The 26,189-nt window shown below is 42.5% G+C and overlaps 3 protein-coding genes across 8 annotated transcripts in view; 2 read left to right on the forward strand and 1 right to left on the reverse strand.

Moving 5' to 3' along the window:
* Positions 1-753: 753 nt before the first annotated feature.
* CMPK2 (cytidine/uridine monophosphate kinase 2) lies at positions 754-12,998 on the reverse strand. Its single transcript, XM_080587806.1, has 6 exons — positions 12,791-12,998; positions 6,864-6,983; positions 6,627-6,741; positions 5,685-5,886; positions 3,865-4,098; positions 754-2,112 (listed from the first exon to the last, which is right to left on the reverse strand). Exons 2-6 carry the CDS (start codon positions 6,951-6,953, stop codon positions 1,992-1,994), a joined length of 762 nt encoding a protein of 253 aa, XP_080443932.1. The 5' UTR covers positions 6,954-6,983; positions 12,791-12,998; the 3' UTR covers positions 754-1,991.
* Positions 12,995-21,498, forward strand: RSAD2 (radical S-adenosyl methionine domain containing 2). Its single transcript, XM_080587793.1, has 6 exons — positions 12,995-13,527; positions 13,720-13,881; positions 14,326-14,555; positions 15,386-15,535; positions 17,563-17,595; positions 18,128-21,498. Exons 1-6 carry the CDS (start codon positions 13,164-13,166, stop codon positions 18,290-18,292), a joined length of 1,104 nt encoding a protein of 367 aa, XP_080443919.1. The 5' UTR covers positions 12,995-13,163; the 3' UTR covers positions 18,293-21,498.
* Positions 21,499-22,391: 893 nt separating this feature from the next.
* RNF144A (ring finger protein 144A) overlaps positions 22,392-26,189 on the forward strand; it is a 62,142-nt gene continuing 58,344 nt past the window's right edge. Inside the window, exon 1 of one of the 6 annotated variants that reach the window (XM_080587802.1) lies at positions 22,392-22,870. The gene's annotated coding sequence lies outside the window, so the exon portion shown is untranslated. Of the gene's footprint in view, positions 22,871-22,906; positions 23,184-26,189 lie in introns of those variants that run through there. The other 5 variants (XM_080587803.1, XM_080587799.1, XM_080587805.1 and 2 more) reach the window with 5 other exon arrangements.

Consider the following 26,189-nt stretch of genomic DNA (forward strand, 5'->3'; position numbering starts at 1 on the left):
CTCTCTGTTGAGCCAGGCCGGTCTTCTTCCACGCCGGCTCATCTTTGGGCACGTGGGGACGGACCGCTCCTGTGCCATCACGATTTCCTTCTTGAGGAGCGCCCAGCCTTCCTGGACTCCTCTGCCCTTCAGAACCGCCTCCCAAGGGACTCGGCCAACCAGCGTCCTGAGCAGCTCAAAGTCAGCCCTCCGGAAGTCCAAGACAGCAGTTTTACTGGTCCCCTTCCTGGCCTCGCCAAGAATAGAGAACTCTACCATTTCGTGGTCACTCTGCCCCAGACAGCTTCCGACCACCACATCTCCCACCAGTCCTTCTCTGTTTGTGAAGAGAAGGTCTAGCGGGGCACCACCCCTGGTAGGTTCACTGACCAGCTGCGTCAGGAAGCTATCTCCCACGCTCTCCAGAAACCTCCTAGACTGCTTTCTCTGTGCCGTGTTGTGCTTCCAGGATATGTCCGGGAAGTTGAAGTCCCCCACGAGGACAAGCGCCGACGATTTTGCAACTTCTGTCAGTTGCCTATAAAACTCCTCATCCGTCTCCTCATCCTGGTTCGGCGGTCTATAACAGACCCCCACCAGGATGCTAGCCTTGCCGGCCTTCCCGCGGATCCTAACCCACAGGGATTCAACCTTATCATTCCCAGCCTGGAGTTCCACAACATCAAAAGATTCTCTAATGTAGAGAGCCACGCCACCACCCCTTCTGTGCTGCCTGTCCCTCCTGAAGAGCCGATAGCCAGGCAGTATGTAGAAATTAGCAGTATGTAGAAATTTATATTAGCATCATATACTCACAAATATCAAACAGTGCATGAATAAAATATATTTAAATTAAGAGCATTCTGTTTTTAAGATTTTCTTTGTACCACTTTCCATATAGAGATTGGATATAGTGAATGCAATACTGAGTTCAGTTTTATTTACAAGATGAATTAATTGATAATTGCACTTGCTTAACACAGGAAAGTAAGCATAAACAGAGTTTCAAATCAAATTGCATTTTAGTTGTGTTCTTTCTGGAACTGCAGTTTATTTCTGACCTCCCAAAGGCTTATCCATATGTATTGTTTTATACTTAGGAGCAATAGTGAAACAAATGAATATAAAAATAAGCCTTTGCAGATCTGAAGTCTTGCTGGTATCCTGCATTCACATTCAACGTGGGGAGAACAAAAAAAAAAAAAAAAAACAAAAAAAAACACAGAGTGAAAAGGCACAATTGTTCTCATAGCTCCAATTCTCTACGGTTTTTCATTTAACATTCCCTCAAAAGAACAAAAACTCACCTTAATAAACCTATTAATAGGATAGAGAAACTGTTTTTTGAAAAAATATTTAAACAATCATTTATAAAATATATTTAATCTCTGTTTCTAACATGTCAGAATGCTTTTTCCCTCTGAAAAGAATTGGCATTTCCTTTGCATATGTTGACAAGCTTGGACTTTATTTCTTTGAGTCCTAGATACTTAGAAGCCCTTATTTATGAGAAATTTTTTCCAGGATGCCCATCACAGCAGCAGGTGCTCATCTGCTAGTCCAGTAAGCAACACTGGAATGATCCTAAAAGTTGTGATCATTTTATTGCTTTACTGCTGGATTACCTTTCAGCTTCTTCTTGCACTTCTAATGCTCCTGCTGCAATCCAATGAATCCTGGTGTGTGGCGAAGGCAGGAGCAGGTTCTCATCATGATGATGATGCAAACCAATAGCATCTTGAAAAGTCAGTGTCAGAAAGCCCTCTCATGTACTTCCTACGAGACCATTTGTGGCTTTACCGGGAATGTTTAACAATGTGTGAGTGCTATTTTGCTTTATAGAGAAAAGTACAGTACATATCAGTGAAAGAGAGAATCTCCCCAGATTACTGTAGACAGAAGAAATAAAAGGTTCTTCTGTGGAACAAAATATATCACAGTGCCTTTTCAGCTATCAGATGCAGAGGGGCAATAAAAAGTATCTTTTAGGTGCTAGGGGAGAAAAGTTACTTTCACAAGGCACAGTGTTTTTTAATTAGTTGCAGCACTGTTTTAAGAACCTCTTCCTTTGAGGGGCTGGCATCGACCTCTTGGCACGCAGGATTCATCATCCTTCTGTACGACTCTTCAATTCTAAAAACAAAACAGGAGAAATAAAACTACAAATTGCAGGGATTAGTCATGAGTCTCAGAAGAAAGTGTCAGCACTGAAGAGACATGGGAAAAAAAAAAAAAAAAAGTGAAGCTAAGAATGAAATCTACTGCAAAGAGCAATAAACCATTAGCAGCTATTACAATAGGAACCCCAAAGTGTAAATTTTCTTTGACAGTGATCAGACCCCTATTGATATTCATATGGCATGGCATTAAAGTATTTCTTTCTTTATGGCTTAGCACTGGAAACTATCCACTATCACAGTACAGTGGGCAGCCTGCTTCTAACCCCTGAGTTAATTTATTTGGAGCCCACTAAGGCGTCTCTGAACTATATGGCATTGCACTATGTACACGTGCTCACTGACTGATCTCAGCTTTGAGTCACTGGAGAACAGGAGACAGATTACAGGGTTCACACATCATTTAACACTTTACTCTGATTAACTTTGCTAACCAGATGAATACTGGGATGAAATACAGGATGGAAACCTCCTTGCTTAGACTAGAGGCCTTCTCATAATGCAGCACTCTTCCACTTTTAGTCTGAGGATGTGAATGAGGATATGAATATCATTTTCTCTGTTCCCAGAAGAATTAATAATGTCAAACATTCAGGCTGTAAGTTGCAAGACAAATAAAGCAAGACTCTGAATGTTCCCACATCCAGGTTGACATAATTAACAAAAAGAAATAACCAAAGGCTTTCTGGAGGGAATAAGCAACAGAATTAAAACGTGAAAGATCCTTAAATGTCAACCTGTTCACTTAGTTCACCCAACCTTATGCAGGTCCTACTGTGTGAACTGAATGTCTGAACAGAGCTTCTGTCAAAATGAAGCCACAGATTTTTATTAAATATATCAACACCAGAAATGTTGAAGCCCTAGAGGTAGGGCTCAGCTTTGAGATTTGTAGATATGGACACCTATATTCAAGTGTTCATATGGAGGTATTTACATGAGCACTAGGTATTCAAGCTCCCACTGTAAACTATGGTGATCTCATTGATATATTTGGTGGTGCCTAGACAGCAATTCAACTCACTCTGAAGGCGGACACCTAGGGCACCATTCAGATGCCTAAACACATGTACTGAATACTGCTTGAGATGACCTGGCCTTTGCCATTTAGCTTCCAGTTGCTGGTCCAGAAAGGGTCCACAGGTGGTGTGTCATACCTGTTAGCCTCATGAAGATGCCTCAGAGTATCAAATGGCTCTAGATATTTATGCTTAGATCACTGGGCACCTAGCAGGTGCTCAACTGAATCACTCTGATGGTTGCATTGACTGTGTTGGCTATACTGGGACCCGAGACACTTAGCACAACTACAGATACCCACAAAAGTAGATCTAGATTTTGTTCTTTTAGTCTACAGCTGAATTCCAGACTTTTCTGGGTTATACTGATTTCCTGTTTCTCAGTTCTAGAACTTTTACATCTCCATCCTTCATGACATGGGTGAGAAAGGCACTACAATACAAGCAAGTAGCAAGTATTTGACTCTGATCTCCTTTGCAAAATGAAATTATTCACATATAGCTTTCAAATACTTTCAATCAGAAATGACAAACTTTACCCTCCTTGTCAGCCATGAATCTTTTCCAAAAAAAAAAAAAAAGTTAAACATATGGGAATCCTTGCCACAGTAATGTAAGCAGAACATTTTGCTGCTGACTCCACAGGAACCAAGGATGCCTCCATCCTCTTATTCCTCGCAAAATTATACCTTTGGCGAAACAAGCTGTTAGCTTCCATCTCAGCCTCCTCCTTTGTTTTCTCCAGCCCTCGACTCTCAAGTCTCCGGGCTCGCTCCTCAGGGCTGACAGTCAGCAGAAGAACAAGATCAGGTTTAAGCAGATCTTCAGGCCACTGGTACACCCCATCTTGAGCTGGTGGAAGATTTTGGACATCCCCATTTATTTCAGTGGCTATTGTATAAGCAGCTGTGCTGTGCCAGTATCTGTCAAGAAAATACAGAACGGAAAGAGACATTTTAGAAAGCACACTAATTCTTCAGTAATGTAGAAGGAAGGTGGCAATATAATCACAAGTGCAAAAGGGACTAGGTAGGTGAAACTATGAGTTGAAGGCTATTGCAAGGACCAATTCTGTGCCAGCTATTATTTCCTAAAATAGCATTACTACTTAATAATAGTCAGACTTACTGTGAATTAAGATTTAAAAGGTATGGTAGAACTTACACATTAGGCAAAGTGCTCCAGATACTCCCTTCAAAAGAAAGTCTTCTCGTATAATGAGAGAGACCAAAAGGGCAGTCACATTATACATCCAAATACAGTACTCAGAGTCCCCTTGTTTGTAGTTCCCATCCCACTTTATGCAACAAATTTAGCAGAGAGCATGCAGTCTTCAACCACACGTGAATGAAGACATGTTTTATTAATGGTTATGTATTTCACATGCAATTAACGTTCCTGCCACTACAAGGCACTGTATTATATACACTGTAGTGGTTTTGAAGTGGGCTAAAAATAGCGTTCACAGATACACAAACAAATTCTCTGTGTGTGCATGGGGTAGAGAGGTTATAGTACATCTACTGAAACAAGCCTGGAGTTTCAAAGTACATCTAGATATTCCTTATTAAGAGTAATACTGAAAGCTGTGTACACAGTGAACACAAGAATAGACACAAATAAAACAAAAAAGGGGGAAGCAGACTTCTGGCTTTACATCCACAAAAAGTAAGTCAACTTAAAATTTGGTCACTCTGAACCACTCAGACAAGATCAGCAGCCCTCAAAGCCCTGCTGCGGTGCAGGTTGCACGGCCCATGCCTCCATTCCTGACTGAATATACACTTGTCATATGTGCCAAAACCAGTTATAAGAATTGGGGTCCACAATATAAAAAGTTTGTAAAGATACTCAAAAGTGTCCAGAGGAGGACAACAAAGCTGGTAACAGGGCTGGAAGGCATGTCCTGTGAGGAGAGGCTGAGGACACTTGGAGAGTCTGGAGAAGAGGAGGCTGAGAGGTGGCCTCACTGCTCTCTGCAACTACCTGAGGAGGGGAAGCTCAGAGGGAGATGCTGGTGTCTGTTCTCTGGGAACCGATGACAGGATGCATGGAAATGGCACAGAGCTGTGCCAGGGGAGGGTCAGACAAGGTATTAAGAAAAAAATATTTACCATGAGGGTGGTCAAACACTGGAACAGGCTTCCTAGAGAGGTGGTTGATGCCCCATGCCTGTCAGTTTTCACAAGGCATTTGGACTATGACCTCATTAATATGCTTTAACTTTTGGGTAGCCCGGAAGTGGTCAGGCAGTTGGACTTGATGGTTTTTGGAGGTTCCTTCCAACTGAAATATCGTATTGTATTGTATTGTATTCTATGCCATGCCATGCCATGCCATTCCTTCCCATTCCTTTCCATTCCATTCTATTCCATTCTATTCCATTCTATTCCACTGACATAAATTCCTCACCTGACTTATTATACATATTACTCTTCAGAAGACTTAATGTTTATACAATTAATTAAAAAAAAAAAAAGATATAAGAGGTCTTCTTAAATATACAAACCTGTCTACAATCACAGGTGCCTGAGTGGATGCTTTTGCTATTTCTGAAGCAAGGATGTAGTTGCCCGCAGCATAAAATGCCCTTCTAATGGGTGTTGGCTCATCATCAAATATCGTCCTCCACTGGCTGATGCAAGCTGGTGGAGACCTTAACAGAATGGCATCCAGGGCATCCTTAACAGCCTGGGTTACAGTGGTTTTGCCTGCATTTCATTTACAGAAGGAAACATTTGTTATATTACACATTAGATAAAACTGGCTTTTAAAAACTGAAAAGTGATCTGATTTTTTCACTTGAAGTACATGTTCTGACCCCCAGCCATGAAACCTGAGTATCTCGTGATAAGGTTTTCAGTGGAAAATGATTATGAGGCTGGTTCAAAGATTATGACTCCACTTCCTACTCTGGGTCTTCCTCCCCTCCCTCCTATAAATGAGTTATGAATGGCAATCTCTCTATATATCCTTTCACAGTATTTTTCTAGGAGATGTTGCCAATACTTGCTTTTTAAAAGGGATTTTCAGTTCTCTTTAACTGAAAATGCAGAAAACAAAGTTGTTCAGAGACAGCTCATATTTCTCTCGGAGACAAACTGCTGCCACTTTCCCCGACTGCCATTATTTTAGTTCCACCAGTTTAGTTTACTCACCAGTAAAAACATGCTTTATAATCTGCACGAGAAATAAATCTACTTTCCAGTACGCCACACTTTGTGTTTTTTTATTACATATATGAGGAATTCAACCACTGAATGAAAATTCATGTGGACTGCTAGATACTTCAAAAGTAGGAGAAGACAGGTATCTATAACAGCTAAGTACAGATGTCACGAGTTTCCAGCACTTCTTGACATTTTAAGCATTGGGGGGGGTGACAGTCACAGCGGTTGCTCTTCCCACCAACTTCTCACCTACAGCTCTTCCCCTCCCGCTGCTCTCCTACCTGTGGCATCCAGCCCTTCAAAAACCACGACGGGGAAATGTCCCTTGCGCTGCTGCTCGGTGCACTTCTCCAGGATGGTGAGCACCTCTCTGGCCTCCGGGATCCGCGCTGCGCACTGCAAGGAGAGACCAAAACCTTGGCACCCATACACCCATACGCCGTGCCGGCTGCTCTAGCAGATCCCTGTGAAAGCCGGGAGCCCCCCACAACCCCGCAGCCCCCCCGGTGGGCGCTCACCTCCTGCAGGCGGTCACAGACAGCCGGGACAGCGGCAGGCAGGGCACGGCGGAGGGGGTCCTGTGGCCCCCGGGCGCAGCTCCGCAGCATCGCCGCTCGCAGCCTGGGAGCAGAGCCAACCTGTTTCAGAGGAGGCAGAGAGAAACGAGAATCGAAACTTACCGCACCAACCGGGAAGGCACGACACTGAGGCTCAAGGAGGCTGGTCCTACACTGCTCCCTCCCCCCGAGGTTGGAGAGTCACCGGAGCGCTCCCCGTGGGAAATCGCTCTGTGCAGGCTGGCTGTGGACGGGGTGGAAATGAAAGGAAAATATATAAATAAATAAATAAATAAATAAATAAATAAATAAGATGGCGACAAATAGTTGTTTGTACATTTTGTGACAGCTGCCGTGAGTGACGCAGTCCAAAATGTGGATTTCACATTTTGCAAATGTGTAACTTGAAAAGCAGGATAAACTGCAGCTCTGCAGAATCCCACTTCTCCCTTTCAATAGCTGGAAAACTGCCACCTATGTGATAACTAACCTTAAGCTTCTCATGCATCTCCTGAAAGAATATAGAAGAGATGCTCACTCTGCAAGAGAGTCCTCAGAAACTCAACGTCTTCCTCTGGTCAGCTCGAAGCACGTTGCACAAATATTTGTTTAGCAGCTCTGCAGGGGGAAGGCTGGGCCAGAGGAGGAACTGGGAATACAGCTCCAGAGGCTCTTCAGCTGTAGCAGCAGGTGCCCAAACTGGCTCTGGGCAAGGTGAAACGTGCCCTTTTCACATAAGCAAACTCCTCTGTTGTTCCACGTCACTCAGATACACGGAAGCTGCTGGGCGCAGATGCCAAAAGACACAGGGCAATGTAATAAACCAAAAGATGGTAATTTTAATAACATAACAATACGCACTACTGAGTCAGATTAGTGCTTGCTCTAGCCCAGTATTTTGTCTCCAGCACCAGTAGAATGACATGCTGTACATAACCCTGGCTTCTCTGTGGTGTCTTAGTCCTCATGCTCCTCTAGCATCCACAGTCACCAGATGAGGAATGTTAGACAGCAAATCTTCACTTCTTCCTTTTTAGCACCAATTTATGGACCCTCGCTCTATAAATCTGTCTAAATACGTTTGTGACACCACAACGGAGTCCACCTCCACAAAACCCTGTGGTGTCCAGTTTCAGCAGTGTATATCCCGTGGTGAAAAAACAACTTTCTCTGATCTGTTTAAAACTCATATCCTACTTATTTCAGCAAGTGTCCCCTTCTGATGAAATTGCTGGCTTTGGTAAATAACAGTTCAACACTCAGGTCAACAGTTCAAACACCTTCATGATTTTGTAAGGCTCACTCAGATGTCCCCTTCAGCTTTAGCATGTCTGAAGTGAGAGCCCCCTCAGCTGCTCCATCACCTTGATCATTTTGGTTACAATGATAACTTCTTTAACACCATGAGGTCCTGCTGAGATGTGGAGACCTGAACTGTACCACTGCTCAAGTTATAGCTGATATATGTGCAAAGTTTTCACAGAACAGTGAAGTAAGGCCATCTCTCTTGTTCTCAGTACTTTTCTAGATAGTACTAAGTTTTTGTTGACTTTTTGAGCTGCTGCCTTCCACAGAGCAAATGGTTTCAGAAGGGTAACTGCAGCGACTCTGAGATCTTTCTGGAAATCTAAGTGCCACTACTAAGCTCAGCACTATGTAAATATGGTTTTGATTAGTTTTTCTTGCATGCACTGTGTTACGTTTCTCTGCACAGAAGATTATCTGCCCCAGTTTTGTTAATTCAGTTTTATGAGGGCTAGTTGGCTTGCAGCCAAGTTTCAGTTGAAAAGCTGACCTTATTACTCACTGACCTATCAGTTTTATTATTCCTCTGTTTTCCTGGTTTCCAGATGCCACTGTTGCCTTTCCCTGATGACTAAATGAGAAATGTTTACTATCATTTTCTGTTTTCCACTCCCACTGCCTTGATCTGCTCCTGTTTACAGGCATTCCTGAACCAAGTAGCTGGAATTTCTTTTCCTATTCATAGCATGCTTATGAGATCACCTATAATAGGTGTGACTTCTGCCCTACTGGCTATTTACTTAAAACATTACTTTGTGAAAGATTCTAGGCATTTCCCACCAAATTATGCAGAAACAGTTCAGGTAAAAATAGAGGAGGGCTGAGCTGCCTTTCATCTGCAAGACAGATCTTTGTATTAAAAAACTGTATAAAGTATAAATCTGTTCTGAAATTAACTTATTAAGTATTTTTTGGTTTCTTCAAGAGGACTTTTATCATTTTTGTCCTTCTGTATAATAGGAAATGAAATACCTAAGTGCATAGTTCTGTAATGTAAATAAATGGTTGAGATACAAGGCAGGAAATAAGGGGTATTTCTTAATTTGAAGGCCCATAAGTGCATAAGTACATAAAATACATGACTAAAATATAGCTGTTTTCATGTAGAATAAAGGGCTTCAGTGAAGGGCCCTTCAGTAAAAGTAAAAGTCTGGGCATAAGATCTCAAGAGCACAGAAGTTAGTATAGTGTTAGGCCAGAGACCCTGCTCTCTTGCCCATGACAATGGCCAGGCCCAGATGTTCAGAGAAGAGTATAGAAAGGACACAGAAGGATCCTTCTTCCAGCTTCTTTTGCCACTGTTTGAAGTCATCTGTTCTTGTACTTTCTGAGCTCCAGATCACGTACAGACCACGTTGTATTAAGGGCCTGTGGTGGACCTCTTACAAATGTTCCTGATCTGTACCTATAATTATATGGTGTGTTTGATAACTTGATTGCATGTGGGTTATAACTTCTATTTGGTAATTTCAGTGGGAACCCCTCAGCTTCATGTGTCCCAGGGAGGGATGAGTCACTCCAAGTACTAGTCCTTGACCAAATCCCATTTATGGTTACGGCAGATGCAACGGGGAGATCATTTCCACCTGGGAGTGGAGCAGCAAGCAAAACAGTTACTGAGTGCTAAAAACTCCAGATGCCATTGCATGACTTGCCTGCTTGTCCTTGGATTATTTCTGGTCATGTCATGCCTCACAGGTGACGTGGTAATGGCTCCTCCTTACATCAGGTGGAGAAGTCACATATTAAAAATATTATTTATATTACTGCTTCATGTTGGCAATTTGCTTTCCCTGGGAAGATACTGTTTTGCTAGAACTGTGAACTAGCCACAATGGAGAAAGCAATTTCTGTGTTTGATTAAGTAAAATAAAAATAAAAAATAATTAAAAAAGATAAATAATAGATTATTATTTTAAATTTTTGCTTTTGCTTTTCTAGCAAGTAGGGACTACTGCTGCATTATTCATGTTTATCCAGATGGATCCTTCTATGCCAGTTGTGTGTCTATCTACCATCCAGTTTACCACTAATACCAATATTCGATCATTTCTGCAAAGTTATATGTATGTTGAAAACATTTTTTTGATGTAAATTAAATGAACTGAAACATATTGAGTACCAGCATGCCAACCTCCCATGCCCCACAGGGGGCATGTCCAGGTTTGGGTTTAGTTTGCAGTAACAATCAGACATGGGCTTTACAGGTAGTGCAGAGAGTGTAATCTGAAAACATACTCAGCTGAGGCAAAAATAGAGAGAGCTTTTATAATTGCCATTGACTAAGAATGCACAGAGAAAATTATGAAGAACAGGAAGTCTTAAGTATGTTTTAGTGGTAAGCTCTCCATACTCAGCTGAGGCAAAAATAGAGAGAGCTTTTATAATTGCCATTGACTAAGAATGCACAGAGAAAATTATGAAGAACAGGAAGTCTTAAGTATGTTTTAGTGGTAAGCTCTCCATACTCAGCTGAGGCAAAAATAGAGAGCTTTTATAATTGCCATTGACTAAGAATGCATAGAGAAAATTATGAAGAACAGGAAGTCTTAAGTATGTTTGAGTGGTAAGCTCTCCACACTTTTTGTTCCTTGAAACAGAGATCCTCTCTTTCAAAAAACCACAGTTCAAAGATGGTCACCTGTTGGTGTACTGATTCATTGAGCAACACTGTTCTGACATACTCTTGGAGTCATTTTGTATCAGGTGTAAGTCTTGTGTTGAGCCAAACTGGTAATCAGCAAGGACTTTAACAGATTTTGGAAATGAAATATCTTGAAGTTTGTAAGTTTATTTGCCTATCCAGCTGAGGCAGTAGGCAACAAGCCCAGGAGAAAGGCTGCAGTAGGTCTAAGTCACTCTGCCAGCTTCATGGCTATCCAGTCAATATTCTGTGCAGAAGGCCAAGTCAATATTCAAACGTGCAGAAGACCAAGGAAGTTTCTGAGACAAGTGATAATTTGTCACCTGCAATGAGATCTCTATGCAAAGCTAAACACAGAGATTGTGAACTTGGTGGCATACGTGTACAGATACACACACACACACACGTATACACACAGACACGACACACAGAGTATTTCCTGAGAGTTTCCTGAGTATTTCCACAAGTGGAAGTCTTGAGATTGTCTTCAAGATCTTATACCTACCACAAGTATTCTCAGTAAAAGATTTTCAACTCAAAGGAGAGAGAAAATTATACTCCCTATTAGCTGTGTTGGCTCAACATGACATGAACAAAAGTTAGAAATGAGCTAAGAGAGGAATTTGAATTGGGGACAGAGAAGATACAAAATGGGAGAAAGTTCCTAACATGAAGCAGAAGGGATATATGAGTGATAGGGGAGCAGAGGGTACCAGAAAAGTCTGCTTTCATCCTTAAGCTCGTGCCTTACACAAACCTGAAGGAACTTGAAAGGCACATTTCTCCTGTAGGTAACTCATTGAATTAGTCTCTACTGATAAACTCTGAGACAATTTTGGAAAGTCTCAGGAGCTGAGATATTTTCCATCATGCTGCAACCATCCATTTGCGAGGTGGCATTATTAAGGCTAGATACAGCAAGAAGCCTCCCTCACTGGCATGAATTGTTTCCAGCAAGGATCAGCTGATAGAGAAACTGAATACTGGCTGAATGGGAAAACCTGAATCCATATTATGGTCCAGACATTAATGGGATGGTAGATCAGCTCTAGGAAAGCAAAGGAAAGGTGATGGAAAATTATGGATAGTGTGTAAGAGTACTCATTAACACACAGGAAACATTTTTATTCATAAGTAAGTATTGTTTCCCATTAGAAATAGCAAACAAGATTAACCTAGTTCTTCAACCCCTTTCTCAAGAGGACAAAAAAAAAGTCAACATAAGTACAAGACTGTCCCACTATGTTAGTTGTTCTGGCAGGTAAATGTGTAGGGGATTGAAGCTCTAATTTTTTGCTAGACCCATCATGCAGCTGGTAAGTGCTGGAATTCAAGTGTGAATCAAGTGGGATTCAAGTGTACCTTGGCAGAACTGGTGACACTAAACTGGCCACCCAAAAACGAGGACAGCGTGACTGAAGGAGGCACAGCGCGTGTGGTGTAGGTGCTGTGCTGTAGGATGCTGTTACATATAGGTGCTGTGATGTAGGTTGCTCCCGTCTTGGTAATTAGCTGTTGTGCCACCAAGGACTCAAAGAAGATAGGAATTGTCTGCTTGGCCCTGCTCTCTCCTGATCCTATCAATTTGGGGCACTTATTTGCCCCTACACTGTGCTACCCCAGGCAGCTGCCACATTTTCTGCTATTAAAGCTAACCTATATTCAACTTGGTGCAGTAGCTTTGCTGGAGGTGTTTTAGGCAGTATAGGAGACCAAGAATTAAGACACATTCCGGTATTTTCTTTTCACGACTCTGCGGAAGTCATTGGGCTCCCAAACCTTGACTGCTCTGCACTGCAAACCTCTTTAAGCCTCCCAGAGCTCACGGCCCTGGGCTGAGAAGGATGTGACACAGTTCAGCAAGCACAGCTTTCACCCTGCTTCCCAAGCCTCGCATCCTGACCCGCTGGAAGAGCACAGTGCCACTGAGACCACTCACATCAGGGGGTCCTCGGGCGCTGGAAGTGCCCCAGCCTCCAACGGGGGGGCAGCGGCCACACCAGGGCAGGAGGTGTTTCTGGTGAAGCGGCTCAGGGCGGAGAGTCCGTGGGCTGGAAGAAGCAAAGCAAGAGAGCAGAAGTGGCTCGGCGCCAAGTTTCCGTTCAGCGAGAAAGGAAAGCGAAACCCAGCGCTTCCCCGCGGCATGGCACGGCACGGCGCAGCGGGGCGGGACGGGATGGGGCTTTTAAGAGAGGAGCTCCGGGCTCCTCTCTGCAGCGTGCGAGCCGAGCCGAACCGGGTCGAACCGAGCCTGATCGAGCCGAGCTGAGCCGTGCTGAACCTACCCCAGCCGAGCCGAGCCGAGCCGAGCCATGCATCTGGGCGTGCTGCTCCGCCTGCCGCTGGCGCTGTCGCGGGCAGTGCTGGCGGCGCTGCGAGGACGGCTGGGCGCCCTGTGTTGGAGCCTGGCGCCTCTGTACCTGTCTCTGTCCCTGCCCTTGTCCCTGTCCCTGCCCGGCTGGCGACGGGGACCGGTCCCCAGCCCCGCCGCCCCTCCGCCCCCCCGCCGGCAGCGGGAGCAGCGGGACGAGGCGGCCCCGACGCCCACCAGCGTCAACTACCACTTCACCCGGCAGTGCAACTACAAGTGCGGCTTCTGCTTCCACACCGCCAAGACCTCCTTCGTGCTGCCCCTGGAGGAGGCTAAGCGGGGGCTGGAGATGCTCAAGGAGGCGGGTGAGCCCGGGGGGACACCTGGGACGGCTGGGGAGGGATGCGCAGTCGCCGTAATCAGGACCAAGTGGTGTCCAAGAAGTTATCCCTGTAACTGTCATGCTCGGGGTTCCCTCTTAATATCGGGCACCGTATTGGAGGGGAGCGCTCCATAGGCAGTCAGGCTCACAGCAGCTTTCTTTGGTCCTTTTCTAGGAATGGAGAAAATTAATTTCTCGGGAGGAGAACCGTTTCTTCAGGACAGAGGCGAATTTGTAGGCCAGCTTGTCCAGTTCTGCAAAGAGGAGCTGAAGCTGCCAAGTGTCAGCATCGTTAGCAACGGCAGCCTGATTAGAGAGCGGTGGTTCAAGAAGTACGGTAAGAGAAAATCACTGCACAGGAGTGCTGGTGTGGTTTGGGAGCCTTGTTGGGGTAGCCTCATGGAAAGATGGGAGTCTTGCTCTCAGTGCAAGCGGGAGATGGTTTGTTTGGAGTTCATTGACAGTACCTGCAAACCAAGAGTAACTACCCATGAAATATTGTTAATTACATGATCTGAACAGATTCAGTTTGTTATATTGCCTCTCTGGTATAATAGTGTAATAAAATAATAGCTCAGAACATCACCATAAGGCTAGAAAGGAGAGGGCATGCATTTTGAAGATGCCACTGCTGTGGCTTTTGTGGTTCATGTGATGACTCCACAGAACTGTACTTGGGTGGCACTTCGTGACAGATCACAAGGAAGTGAAAATGGGCAGACTCCTGACAACTTTCAATTAAAGAACTGACTACTAATCAACTTTTAAAACTTGTTTTCAGGTAAATATTTGGACATTCTGGCAATTTCATGTGATAGTTTTAATGAGGAGGTCAACGTTTTAATCGGCCGTGGTCAAGGAAAGAAGAACCATGTGGAAAATCTGCATAAACTGAGACAGTGGTGCCGCGAGTATGCTGTTGCTTTCAAAATAAATTCCGTGATCAACAGATTTAATGTTGAGGAAGATATGAATGAGCAGATCATGGCACTCAACCCTGTGCGCTGGAAGGTAAGAAAGCAGCGTGTAGTGTAGGTTTCATGTTCAGTGAAAGATAAGGATGAAGTGAATTTCTGGAGTTCTCTGCACCTCTAATAACCTCAGGCAGATCTCCAGCTCCAGCTTGGGGTGGTGTTAGTGGACTTCTCAGTATTACATGGTGTTGCAATGGGTTGTCACTCTTTCTGAACTTAAATGGGGCCCAATATATCAAGAATATTTTCTGTTGTGACATTTATACTTAGTTTCCTGGGGTTTCAGAGCATGTTGATGGAAAAGGCACATTTTTTTCTCCAAAGTCTCGTCTGTATGATTTGTCATGTAGAAGGAAGCCATTCAGTAGACAAACTGTTTTGTTTCTGGGGAGTCTTCTCTATATTTTCTGCAGTTATCTGATGATAGCTGAATTTACAGTCCCTAATCAAGTTAAAGTCATAAAGGATACAGATTGACTTGATAGTCTGCAAGGCACGTAGTACTTATGACATTTTTAATATAGCCATACTAATTTAGGTTCAATCAGAAGTTTGTTTGGGCTTTGATTATCAGTGCCCTTATTAAGAACAAAGCAGTTAAGATTTCTGTGGAAATCTGGTTAGGAGCCATGACTGTGTAATTACATTTAGAACTATGCAATGGTCATTTGCTAAAAATAAATCTGCACTGTATCCTTTGCATAGGATTCACTTAATCACAGTTTCTATCAGTGTGGCTGCAGTTACAGAAAAATGAAAGACATTGCTACTGAGACAACTGATGGTATTTGTAATAATGGAATAGAATCTGTTATTCTCAAGACAAGTAAAGTCCTAAAATCTTACCAAGGTACCCTTTGTCTTCAGGTGTTCCAGTGCCTGCTCATTGAAGGGGAGAACAGTGGTGATGATGCCCTGAGAGAAGCAGAGAAATTTGTTATCAGTGATGAAGACTTTGAGCAATTCCTGGATCGCCACAAAGATATCTCCTGTTTGGTGCCAGAATCTAATCAGAAGGTAAAACTGAGACAGTCCTTTCATAACTTTATTTTGTGGTTAGCTAGAAAGATGACAAAGACCTAGAAGCTTTCATGGAAATTAACACTTTTCCTATTTGTATTGGGTTAGAAGAGGTACAGTACAATGTAGCACCTGGTTTTGTTACAGTGGAAGCCAAGATTTTTTATTTCCTTTAAGATTTTTTATTGAGCGTGATGTTACTAATAGAAGAGTAAAAACTCACTGATCCCAGTCCTGTGGAAGCCAATGAAAATTCTGTCACAGTGTCTTGTGGCCCTCTGAGTTAGCTGGATGTAGAAAGTATCAGCACAAAAAGAGTAGAAACTTTATTTTCCACAACTGAGTTGTGAACTCTAAACAATAGTTAAAACCTCTGGAATTGGATAGGTCTTCCCCACCAGGGCACGTGAGTCTGATAAGGTTGAATATCAATTTAAACACACTTTGTACCATGCGCACAATTTCCTAATAGAGTTTCATCATGACGTTATGCAGTGTCATTGACCCACATGAAGTAAAGAGATCATCCCATTCAGTGCTATATTGGGTACTGAGGAACGAGAACTGGTATTTTTGCCTGACATATCTTACTAGTAACTCTTCCCTAAAGCTGTATTTTTAACATTGTCTATCTGAACTCCTTTGGATTGCATTTTCAGGCAATTTCCTTATTCACAAGGAAACTCCTTGTGCTACTGCATTGCTCAGCATTCAGCTTGCTGAGCTGCCATTTAAGTTAAATTAGCTGCAGTAAAAGACTTCAATGCCTAAGAGTGGAGCCCAGGACCTTTTTTAGATGTCTACAGACCCTACAGAAGGCAGGAGGAAAGTTAAAAATTCACTGTTCCAAAGGTTTATGAACTGAATAAATAGTAAGTTTAGCCAACTTAAGGAATGCCTTAAGTCTACCATCTCTTTCCTTTTCCTCTCCAAAGATTAAGACTCTTCATACACAGCTTACTTCCTCATGTATAGAGAGCTCTCAAGTGAACAGTTTGGGTTGTCTTACTACGTTACACCCTTGTGGCTTTCCTTTCAGAGGAAAGACATCTCTGCTGACCTTAGCCTCAGTGAATAACTCGAGCAGTAAGAAGGTGTCTGAACTGTAAGACTTCAGGCTATCATGGGATACTTCTCCAGTCTTCCTGGTGAAGTTGTGCCACTCAGCTGCAAAAAGTTCCAGATTAGTTGATTAGTCATAGAAGGGAAAAGTAACAGAGAACTGGGGAAGGAGGACGTGTTCAGATGAGAACCTAGAACTTTCTGCTCTTTCAAATTTATTTTCCATTTAAGAAGTCCTACAAAGAAAAAGTAGACATCCTTCAATAAGTTTGGCTCTCTTTTCATGTAGTAGAAGATTTCATGCTTCTCATTTCCAACAATCCTGTGTAGAAGATGGACACCAAATTGATCAAACAGATTTCTTGCCTTGCACAGCAGCAAATGCCACTAACTCAGAGAGTATTTTTTTCTTGGGGAGGTAGGGGGAGCAAGTAGGAGATGACCAGTTAGCTGAGCAAATATGTTAGATTTCTGCTCTTTGTCTATTTCATGGTGCAAACCTGAGAGCTTTTTGATCTGGGAGATTACCACTAATACACCTTTGTGTGCTGGGTTGATAAATAAACACCCTCGCTAAAATAGTCATGTCATTTGTTTGGCAAATAACTTAATCATTCCAGTATGCAAAATAATGTAATTACTGCTGACATTGAGGTTAATAGCAAACTTGAACATTATTTAGAACAGCTTTATCTAGTTGGGCACCCACATTGAATTTGATGTTTAAGACGTCATATTCAAACAATTGCTGTTTTGTTCCTGTACTGAGACATGATAGTAATCCTGTCACTTATTCTTGTAAATTTGATCCAAGCTCACTGAAGTCAGTGGGAAGACACAACCTGGTTCAAAGAAGATTTGTATCAGGCTTTGAAAGAGTAATTGTTTGTCTTGTCCTTGACTTTCTCAAGAGTGGAATTTTCATTTGTATATTAATCTGTTCTTATTTTGATCTATTACAGATGAGGGATTCATACCTCATTTTGGACGAATACGTAAGTCTTTGTTTGATACTTGGTATTTGCATGCTGATACATGCCCATGGTTAACTACAGTTATAACCAACTTAATTTCCTCTGCATTCCGTAAAATAATGTTTACCATGTAGTACAAAGAATACATGTCATTTCTTCCCACAAATATATTGAGAACTGAATATAAGTCTGACCTAAGGAGGAGTTGCCATCAGGTTGCATGCATAATCTTGTGAATCTTAAAGTATAGATGTGTCATTGCTGCTTTTCTGTAATTTAAAAATATAGAATTTGTCCTGAAAGTTAAGTTTCAAAGAGCTTACTTATTTTACACGTAACTGAAGAACAAGCATTTAATCTTCAGGGTTTTTGGTGTGGCTTTGTTTCTGCTAAGGTGTGTCAGTGTGTCTAACCATGAGCCTCTGAGCCATCTAAGGAGTGTTAATACGTTCACATTGGCTTTTGAGGGATTGCAGTGCAAGTTGTTTAATTCTGTAGAAAAATTAAGCTCGTACAGATTAACTTTCTAACGTCTTACCTATTGATTTTCCAGATGCGTTTTTTAAACTGCAGAAACGGACGGAAAGAGCCTTCCAACTCTATCCTGGATGTTGGTGTAGAAGCAGCTATAAAATTCAGTGGATTTGATGAAAAGATGTTCCTAAAACGAGGAGGAAAGTATGTGTGGAGTAAAGCAGACATGAAATTGGACTGGTAACTCAATATAATGAATTGTGACAAGTCCATTCTGTAACGAAAATGTGTGTGTACATGTGTATATGTGTATATGTATGTATATAATGTTATTAACTACAATATGGTATACTATACAGACTGATGTTCAGTGCAATCCTATATTTGAAAGTGTTAAATGTTTTTAGGATGTAGATTATGTTATTATCTGTTGTTGGGTTGAACATTATCAACTACCTACAGTGTTTTCATATAAATAGATCTCTGAAATCTACTTACTGTTCCGTTGTATGAAGGACTTAAGGGCAAACTGTTAAGATACTGACACACAGGAAGCAGTGTTAAGATAATAGATAAGGTCTGCTGGCAGGAAAACAAACCAAAATTAAAACATAAAAAAAAATAAAAAATAAAAATCTGCAATTCATTATAAACAGCTGTAATGAGTGGTAAGTGGAAACCCCTATCTGGAAATGTTTTCTGCATAGGTCGTTATGGACAGGTTGTTGCAGTTCCTCAGTAGCTCACAAGAGGGCCAACTGGAAGGCCTTTGGAAGCAGCCCTTGTCTTTTTCAGAAGTAATAGAAGGTCAGAATCTAGTTATAATTTTCTATAATAAACAATATATTTAAAAGGAAATCAAGATTAAAAAAAAGACAGTTTTCATGCTTAAAGACTGAACTGTAAAAATATCTGTTGTTTTTCTCCCTCTCCTCCATATACACATATGTTTTTTGAAAAAATGTTGGGAGATGTAATTTTCTCTGAAAACATTTTTTTTTAGTCACGAGAGATTATTACATTTTTCCTAAAACATGAAAGTGAATTTTACTCGATAACAAGAAACTTCTTATTTCACATTGGCAATGACCTTACTTCTAACAAATATTTACAGGGGAAAGAATGTTTGCATTTTATTCATAACTTCCTCCATTTTCCTTTTATCTGCAAATATTGATTTATTATTCTTTATCAGCCTCATACATACAGTTCTGTTGAAGACCTCCTCTGAAATGAATGAATAATATGTAACGTACTTCAGATGCATCTTCTCTTGAATACTGGCACTATTACTCTCATGCTTTTTATTTTGCTAGGGCATGGTGTTACAAACAACTTATATCATGTACCTTTCTTTTAAAGGTTACTTGCTTTTCACTTTTGGCTTGATTGCCAACACACAGATGTTAAGTGAACCTAATTGGGCTTTGTGATAGCTGTCTGTGATTTGAAGAGATGGCAGCACCAACATAAAATAGAAAATAGTTTAAAAAACCTACACAGGCAATAATTAAATATGCTGCCTGATTTCTTGGTCTTCTGACAATTTTATAGCTTTATAGTTACAGTTTTTCAAATGTAACTTGTCCCACCCTTCTAGATCTCTGTATGAAGGGCACAGGGATGAACATTGCACAAAAGAAAAGTGAGCTGGCACTACTCATTCTTACTGTCTGCTGAACTTGATACCTAGATTCATGTGTTTAAATATTTGCAGTTCAGCACACATTTAATGTACAGTGTAGAGAAAATTACACCTTCTTTCCTTTTCCTGTTTGTGTTGGTATTTTTAAACGTTTTTTCAAGAGAAATGTTTTGCATTCACCTAATACACCTTCAAAGTTGAAAGGGAAAACACTTAAAATAGGAGCTGCTACTTCTGAGTAGAAAATGGTGCAATCTCTGAAAACACAGTGAAAATGTTTCAATTTATAATTCCTTCAGTTTCTGTTTTTACTGTCCTGACTGTAACTATACTGTCTCAATGATGCTCTTTTGTCTTTTTTGCATTTCACAAAATAATCACAACACTTCCAATACATTTCAGTATTTTTTTTCTTGTATTAATACTAAGTGACATTTTAAATGTGGCCCACACACATTAACCCCACAGTCTTTTGGCAGCTGTTTCGCTGACCTCAGTTGGAGTTTTGCCTGAGTAGCAACTACAGGCAGCGCAAATTTGTGTAACTGTGGTGGTTGACTTCCTCTGTGTTCCCATTGCTCAAACGTTAAGTCTAGCATCTTCCTCAGCACTGACGCTGCATGATAGAAAAGAAGTATTTTCCTTTGCTGCTGGCTCAGTCCCAGCCTGAGGAAAGATTTAGTGCATCAATGTAGCACTAAATCTACCAGCTTGCTGCTTCTGCAGAAAATGCCAGCTGTATCGCAGCACACAGATGCGAGGCGCACAAACTCCCATTCAGAGCCAGAAATCCTGCCATTCTTCCCCGTGCATTTTTCTCTGTAAATGGCTATTGTTGTGCTGCAAGAGATCCTCTGTGCCTGAGGAGGAAGCTGCAAAATAAACAGAAGGTAGCTGAAAACATGAAAATGCATTAAATAGTTTAAATGTTAAGACACTGAAGATGGCTTTTATCATAAGGCTCCCATTTCTTATTTCTTGAAATTTTAAGGATTTTACATTGCATCTTGCTACCATACGTAATTAAGGAAATGTGTCTGCTCTGTATGATACTCTTTTCCAAAGAAAATGCCAGTTGTGTACATTGCAAATGAAGAATTTGACTAAAACAATTTGACAACACATTGAAGTTAATAAATAGCTATTGGTATTTTAATATGCAAAATTTGTTTTTGTGTGAAAATAATAACAAAAAAGTTGGCTGCATCTCGATTAACCTGTATATATATACATATTTGAATCTGTAAACATAGTTCATGTTGGACTAAAAAATGGATTTGAGGCTTTTATTTTGTACTTGGGCCTAACTTCAGCATGGAACTAGAGGAATAATACTGAATTCAATAGGGGTACTCCCAGACTGAAAGATTACATGCGCATTGTGACCCTGAAGAGTCAGGATTTAAATTTAAGTCCTGTAAACACAGATATGCTTGATTGTATTTTCATGTGTAATCCAGTAGTACTGCAGCTGAGCACTTGCTAAAAATGCTGGATCAGGCAGTAACTTACATTGCCGTTTACTAGCATTATGCAGCTGTTCATATTTTAAAAATTTGTAGAGATGAAAGTTTGGGAGAATGAATTGATTCAGTAAAGAAGTGAATGTACGCATGAATATACCTTGAGTAATGAATAAAACTGTCATTTAAGATGCATTTTACAGTGCCCTCTTTTTCAATGTGAAAGAAGCGTAATGTATTTGAATGCTGAGATGAAGTTTTGAATGATACTGCCACATAACTTGAGCTAGGTATTTTATATGAATATGTTGCACATTGCAATAAATGTTTCTGTTTTCTTAAGTTTGTCTGTAATTTCTTTCTTATAAAACAAAACAAAACAAAACAAAAACAGAGCCACAATAGCTGAATGTATGACTGCATTCACAAGAGAGCTGTAATTCAGGATGAAGCCTCTATTTAGCACCGGGGTCTGCTTGCGCGGCGCCAATGGCAGCATCTAGGCCGCAGTGGAGAACAATGGTGGTGATTCTCCTCGTGATGAAAAGCATTCGTTATATGCCTGAGTGGACTGTGCCGTGCTGGGGGAAGAGAAAATACATTGTGCTGTTCAGATGACAGCCATTACAAAAGTCACAACCGTCCATAAATATCCCGGGAGAAACAGATTGTCTTCTCTCATGGTAAATAAGAGAGAAACCTCGTCAGGTTGGAGGAGGAGTAAAGACAAGAGGCTTCTCGGGCTCATCTCCTTGTCTTCAGGCTGTGCTATGAACTGTTTCATGTACCAGGCAACCCAAAAAGGCACTTTCAGCAGTAATTTATTGTGTGTGTGTTGGAAGCTTAGCATTTTTTCCATCTTGCTTTTGCCTTTTTTCTCCACATTCTAGTGTCGGGCAGGTGCCTGGGCGTAGAGCCACAGCGAGACGCTGTTCCCTACCCCAATCCCCAGCCCCAGGGGTGCAGTACTGCCCTCACCCCTCACTCAGGGCAGGGCAAAGGCTGCGTGGCAGTAAACCAGCCAGACACCTGCAGACCATCTCAGTGCTTTTCCTTTGTGTCTCCCTGCGTTACAGAAGAAAACCATGCTAAGGGCATAAACCAACAACAGGAAAGCATCTGTTTATTTATTTATTTATTTGTTTATTTTGGTAAATAATGCTTGCAAAACAGCAGCTTGCCAACCAGCCGTGACCATCATGGTTTCCTTCCTTTTCTCACAAGCAAGGCTGAAAACCCTTCCTTTGTAAACCCCACAAAGGTTTGTACATCTCTCCCTGGCACGAGCTGGGACGACCTAAGCCGCGACCAAAGGGGGCATGAAGGAAGGGCAGCAGCTCGGCACGGTTCGGCTCGGCTCGGAACACCTCCGGGAACTCTCCGCCGGCTGCCAACCGGGGAAACCCCCGGTATCCCCGCGGCCTCCGTGCCGGGAGGCGCCTCCCGGGGCCGCCAGGGGTCGCCGCAGCGGGGCGGCCGCTTCAAAGCGGGCGGGCGGCAGCAAATGGCGCCCGCCCCCGCCCCACCCCGCTCCACCTCACGCCGGAGAAAAGCCCGGGAGCGGCGCTCGCCTCACGCGCCGAGGGGGAGACCATGCCTCGGGTGGCGGCGGCGGAGGAGGTGGCGGCGGCTCTGGTGGCGGCGTCCGGCCGCGGCTCCACGGGATAGCGTCGCGCACCTCGCCACCCTTCCCGGCCGAGGCTGCAGCGGCGCGGTAAGGGCGAGGCGGGGGTGCTGCGGGGTGCCCTGTGTGGGGTCGGTGTGGGGGGTCGGTGTGTGGGGTCCCCGCTCTCCCCACGTCCCCCAGATCCCTTTTTATCAAGGGATCTGCTCGATCCTCCTCCGCGGCCTCCTCCGAGGGGGCGGCGGGGCGCGGCGTCGCGGCCCTGCCCGGGTGCCCCGGTGTCGCCGGGGGCTGGCTGTGGGACGAGCGCTCCGATCCGGAGGTGACAGCCGCCGGCCGGGTAGTCGCGATAAATCGCGGGCTGCGACAGAGCGAGGGCTGCCGGCAGCGGTGCGGCTCCCAGGTAACGAAAGCAGTTCCTTGCACTTGCCTGTTTTCTGTTCTGCGATTTACAGAAATGAGCTAAACCTCCGTGGGGCAGCCCGGTGCCCTTGGGACGCGACGGCTGCTCTGGGAGAGGGTTTAAAAAAAAAAAAAAAAAAAGCACCCCAAAACCACCCAAACAAAGCGGCACGTGGAGTGACATCCTCATCTTATGTTCTCAGGAGGCAAAGTGTGCCGTGTGGGGGGAAATTGTGTTGTTTGGGTCTCCGGGGTGAAAAAGTAGTAGTTGGAGATCTCTTTTCTGGCTTGTAATTTTTCCTTCATTCACTGCAATTAAGAGAGGCTGCCATTGATATAAATATATATTTTTCAGGTGTCAGAAGAAACAATATACGTGATAAGGGTGCTGTCCTTTCAGCCAGTCCCCCAGTGTCCCTTGAAACCAAGATTATCTTCATGAAATATCAGGCCCTGTATCACTTTCTTTTTATATCTTCTAAAGAAGTGGAACAGGGAGTGTCAGGGGGGCAGGCTGGTGGGAGAAGATGCAAGCTGCTTGCATTTCCCCTGTGTTCTTGGAAATGCTCTTGTTCCTCCCCTAGAACAAATTATTCTGTGTTCTACAATAAGGGTGATTTATAAATAGATCCGTTTGTTTGTATTGTTTGTGGTGTAGCCAAACAACTGTTTATGTTGTGAAATGGGATTGCTTCATTGTACATTAGTTTATCAGTGCTGACCCAGAAGTGGCTGCAGCTGAAGTTGCAATGTTCTTGGGCAGAGTGCTACTGGAAATTACATCAGTTCCAGTTGTCTGGCGATAAAACTTGTGGTTGCTGCCCTTTTTTTTTTTTGCCTCTGTGTGTTTTCTTTGTGGACCTGAGATCTAGTGAAGGGTGGGGTGGGGAGAAGGACGGAGTGTGGGGATGCTCAGGGCAGATTTGTGCCTTTAAAGCAAGTGCTTTGTTGGTACCTCGAAGGATCTTTACAGCATAGGAGAATTTGGATGACTATCTCGTGATAATGTTAGGCAGTCAGTCAAACTGGCCTGACTTGAAGTTTGTTACATACAGAACAGAAGCAAGATTAAATGAAAAGAGTAGGGAGGGGAAAAAATTCCTTTTGTTTAGGAGCTAGTTGAATAAGACATTATTTTTTTTTCCCCCTTGGGATGAAGTTCTGTTCCTTCACTCCTCCTTTCCCTGGCCATCGTGTCTCATTATCCTCTTGTGCAATTGGAATATTGGTCATGATGGGGAGAAACCATCTGTGCTTGAAATAAGAGTACGATGTTTCAGTCTGATTTAACTTCTTTGATTGAGACGTCCTTTAGGTAAAACAGAGTTGATTTTTGTCCTTTCTGAATCACCCTGATTCCTATTCTAGGAGCTGCTAGACCAAATCATGTGTTTATTGTGTACAAGCTATTGTAGACTTTTGCCCTTGAAGCATAGTCTAGTTTTGAGTAGTCTTCATTACAGTCTGGATTTCACATATTTTGGCATTTTAAAGTGCTAAATGGGGGGGCAAGGGGAAAGGAAGAGATGTCTTTAACTGTTTTTGTTTTTAACACTTTTTTCAAGAAATAGATTCCAAGTCTTTGTTACATTTTGTGTGTTTTTTTTTTTTTAATTTTATTTTTCAAATAACTTCTGACAACTTTCCTTTCAGTTAAGCCAAAGGACAAGACTGCTGACTTAACCATGAGTTTTGGCTGCAGTGCCATACTGAGGGTATGAATGGCTTCAGTGTATCTGCTGTATTTACAAGAATGCTCTCATAGGCTGGCAGAAAACTGTTGTTTGCCCTTCCTGTGCTGATTCAGGGTAAAATAACAACTCCAGTCGTCCTGTAGCTTGGTCTACGTGTGTAGACCCTTTCTGCCCCAGAGGGCTGGTGTAGCAGGGGAGTTAGAACATGTTAGTTTCTTGTCGTGTTTCCTGTGGAGTTGTATTGATAGGCAGCTGTAAGTAGTCTGTGGTTTGATTACCAGACTTGCTTTTAACTGCATGTCTTTTCTTATATCTTGACTTACAAAAAGGAAATGCAAAACTGTTACAAAGAAACTCACCACTCAGTTTGGTTTGGTAATTCTGCTATGCACAGCTTAAGCCGTGGTCAGCTCTCCTTTTTATAAGACATGATCCCTTCCTATTTGCCCCTGCAGAAAGGAGCTCATAACGTTCATCTTTCATTTTCCTTTTGAAGGAGGTGAGACAAGAAGATCATAAAGATATATATTTTTTCCTAGTTCTGATGCCTGTGCTGTGCGGAGCTCTTGGAAATACTCTTGCTTCTCTGGCTGCAAAGTAATGGGAATGATTTTCTATTTTATGATCTACATGCTTCACATCATATCAGAAATGCTTTCAGTTCTTACACATGTGCAGTCATTGGATGCTGGAGCTGACTGCTTTTAAAAGTTGGTTTTCAAATAGCTTGATTGTGTGCTGATGGTGATATTTCAGGGTGGTACTGTAAGTGTACTTCCTCAAAAAACTGAAGAAAATGAGGAACAGAGAAAGTGAAACAATATCTGGTACTTCCTATTTACTGTGAGAAAGAAAGTCTTAATCAGATGGTTCTAGTCTTGCCAAGACAATAGTATTTCTTTTCTGTAGGATCACTTCCAGTGTTTCAAAGAATAGCAAGTGGGCAGTAGCTTGTTACATTGCAAGACTTGGCTATGTTATCTTCCAGGTACCACTATGCGAGTTTAACAAAGCTACGTCCTGTTCATATTGAATGGAAACAATTTAAGGTGGAAGAGGTGGACTAAAGCTTACCTCATACTACCTTTTTCCACCACATAATATCCAAAGGATCGTCTGAAATACTTGAGGATGAAGATGGGTCTTGCAGGTCATCTGGACAATAAGATGCAGATTTTGTATGTTCAGGCATGAGTTTATTGCTGTATACAAGTGCTCAGTTTTGTTTGCACTGATCACAGCTTTGCTGTTGAGCACCTGGGTTTGGAATCTTCGCATTTGCTTTTGAATTTCACTTGAGAAATTCTGCTGAT

This window comes from Anser brachyrhynchus (assembly GCF_964034855.1).
Source record: "Anser brachyrhynchus genome assembly, chromosome: 3".
Lineage (NCBI taxonomy): Eukaryota > Metazoa > Chordata > Aves > Anseriformes > Anatidae > Anser > Anser brachyrhynchus.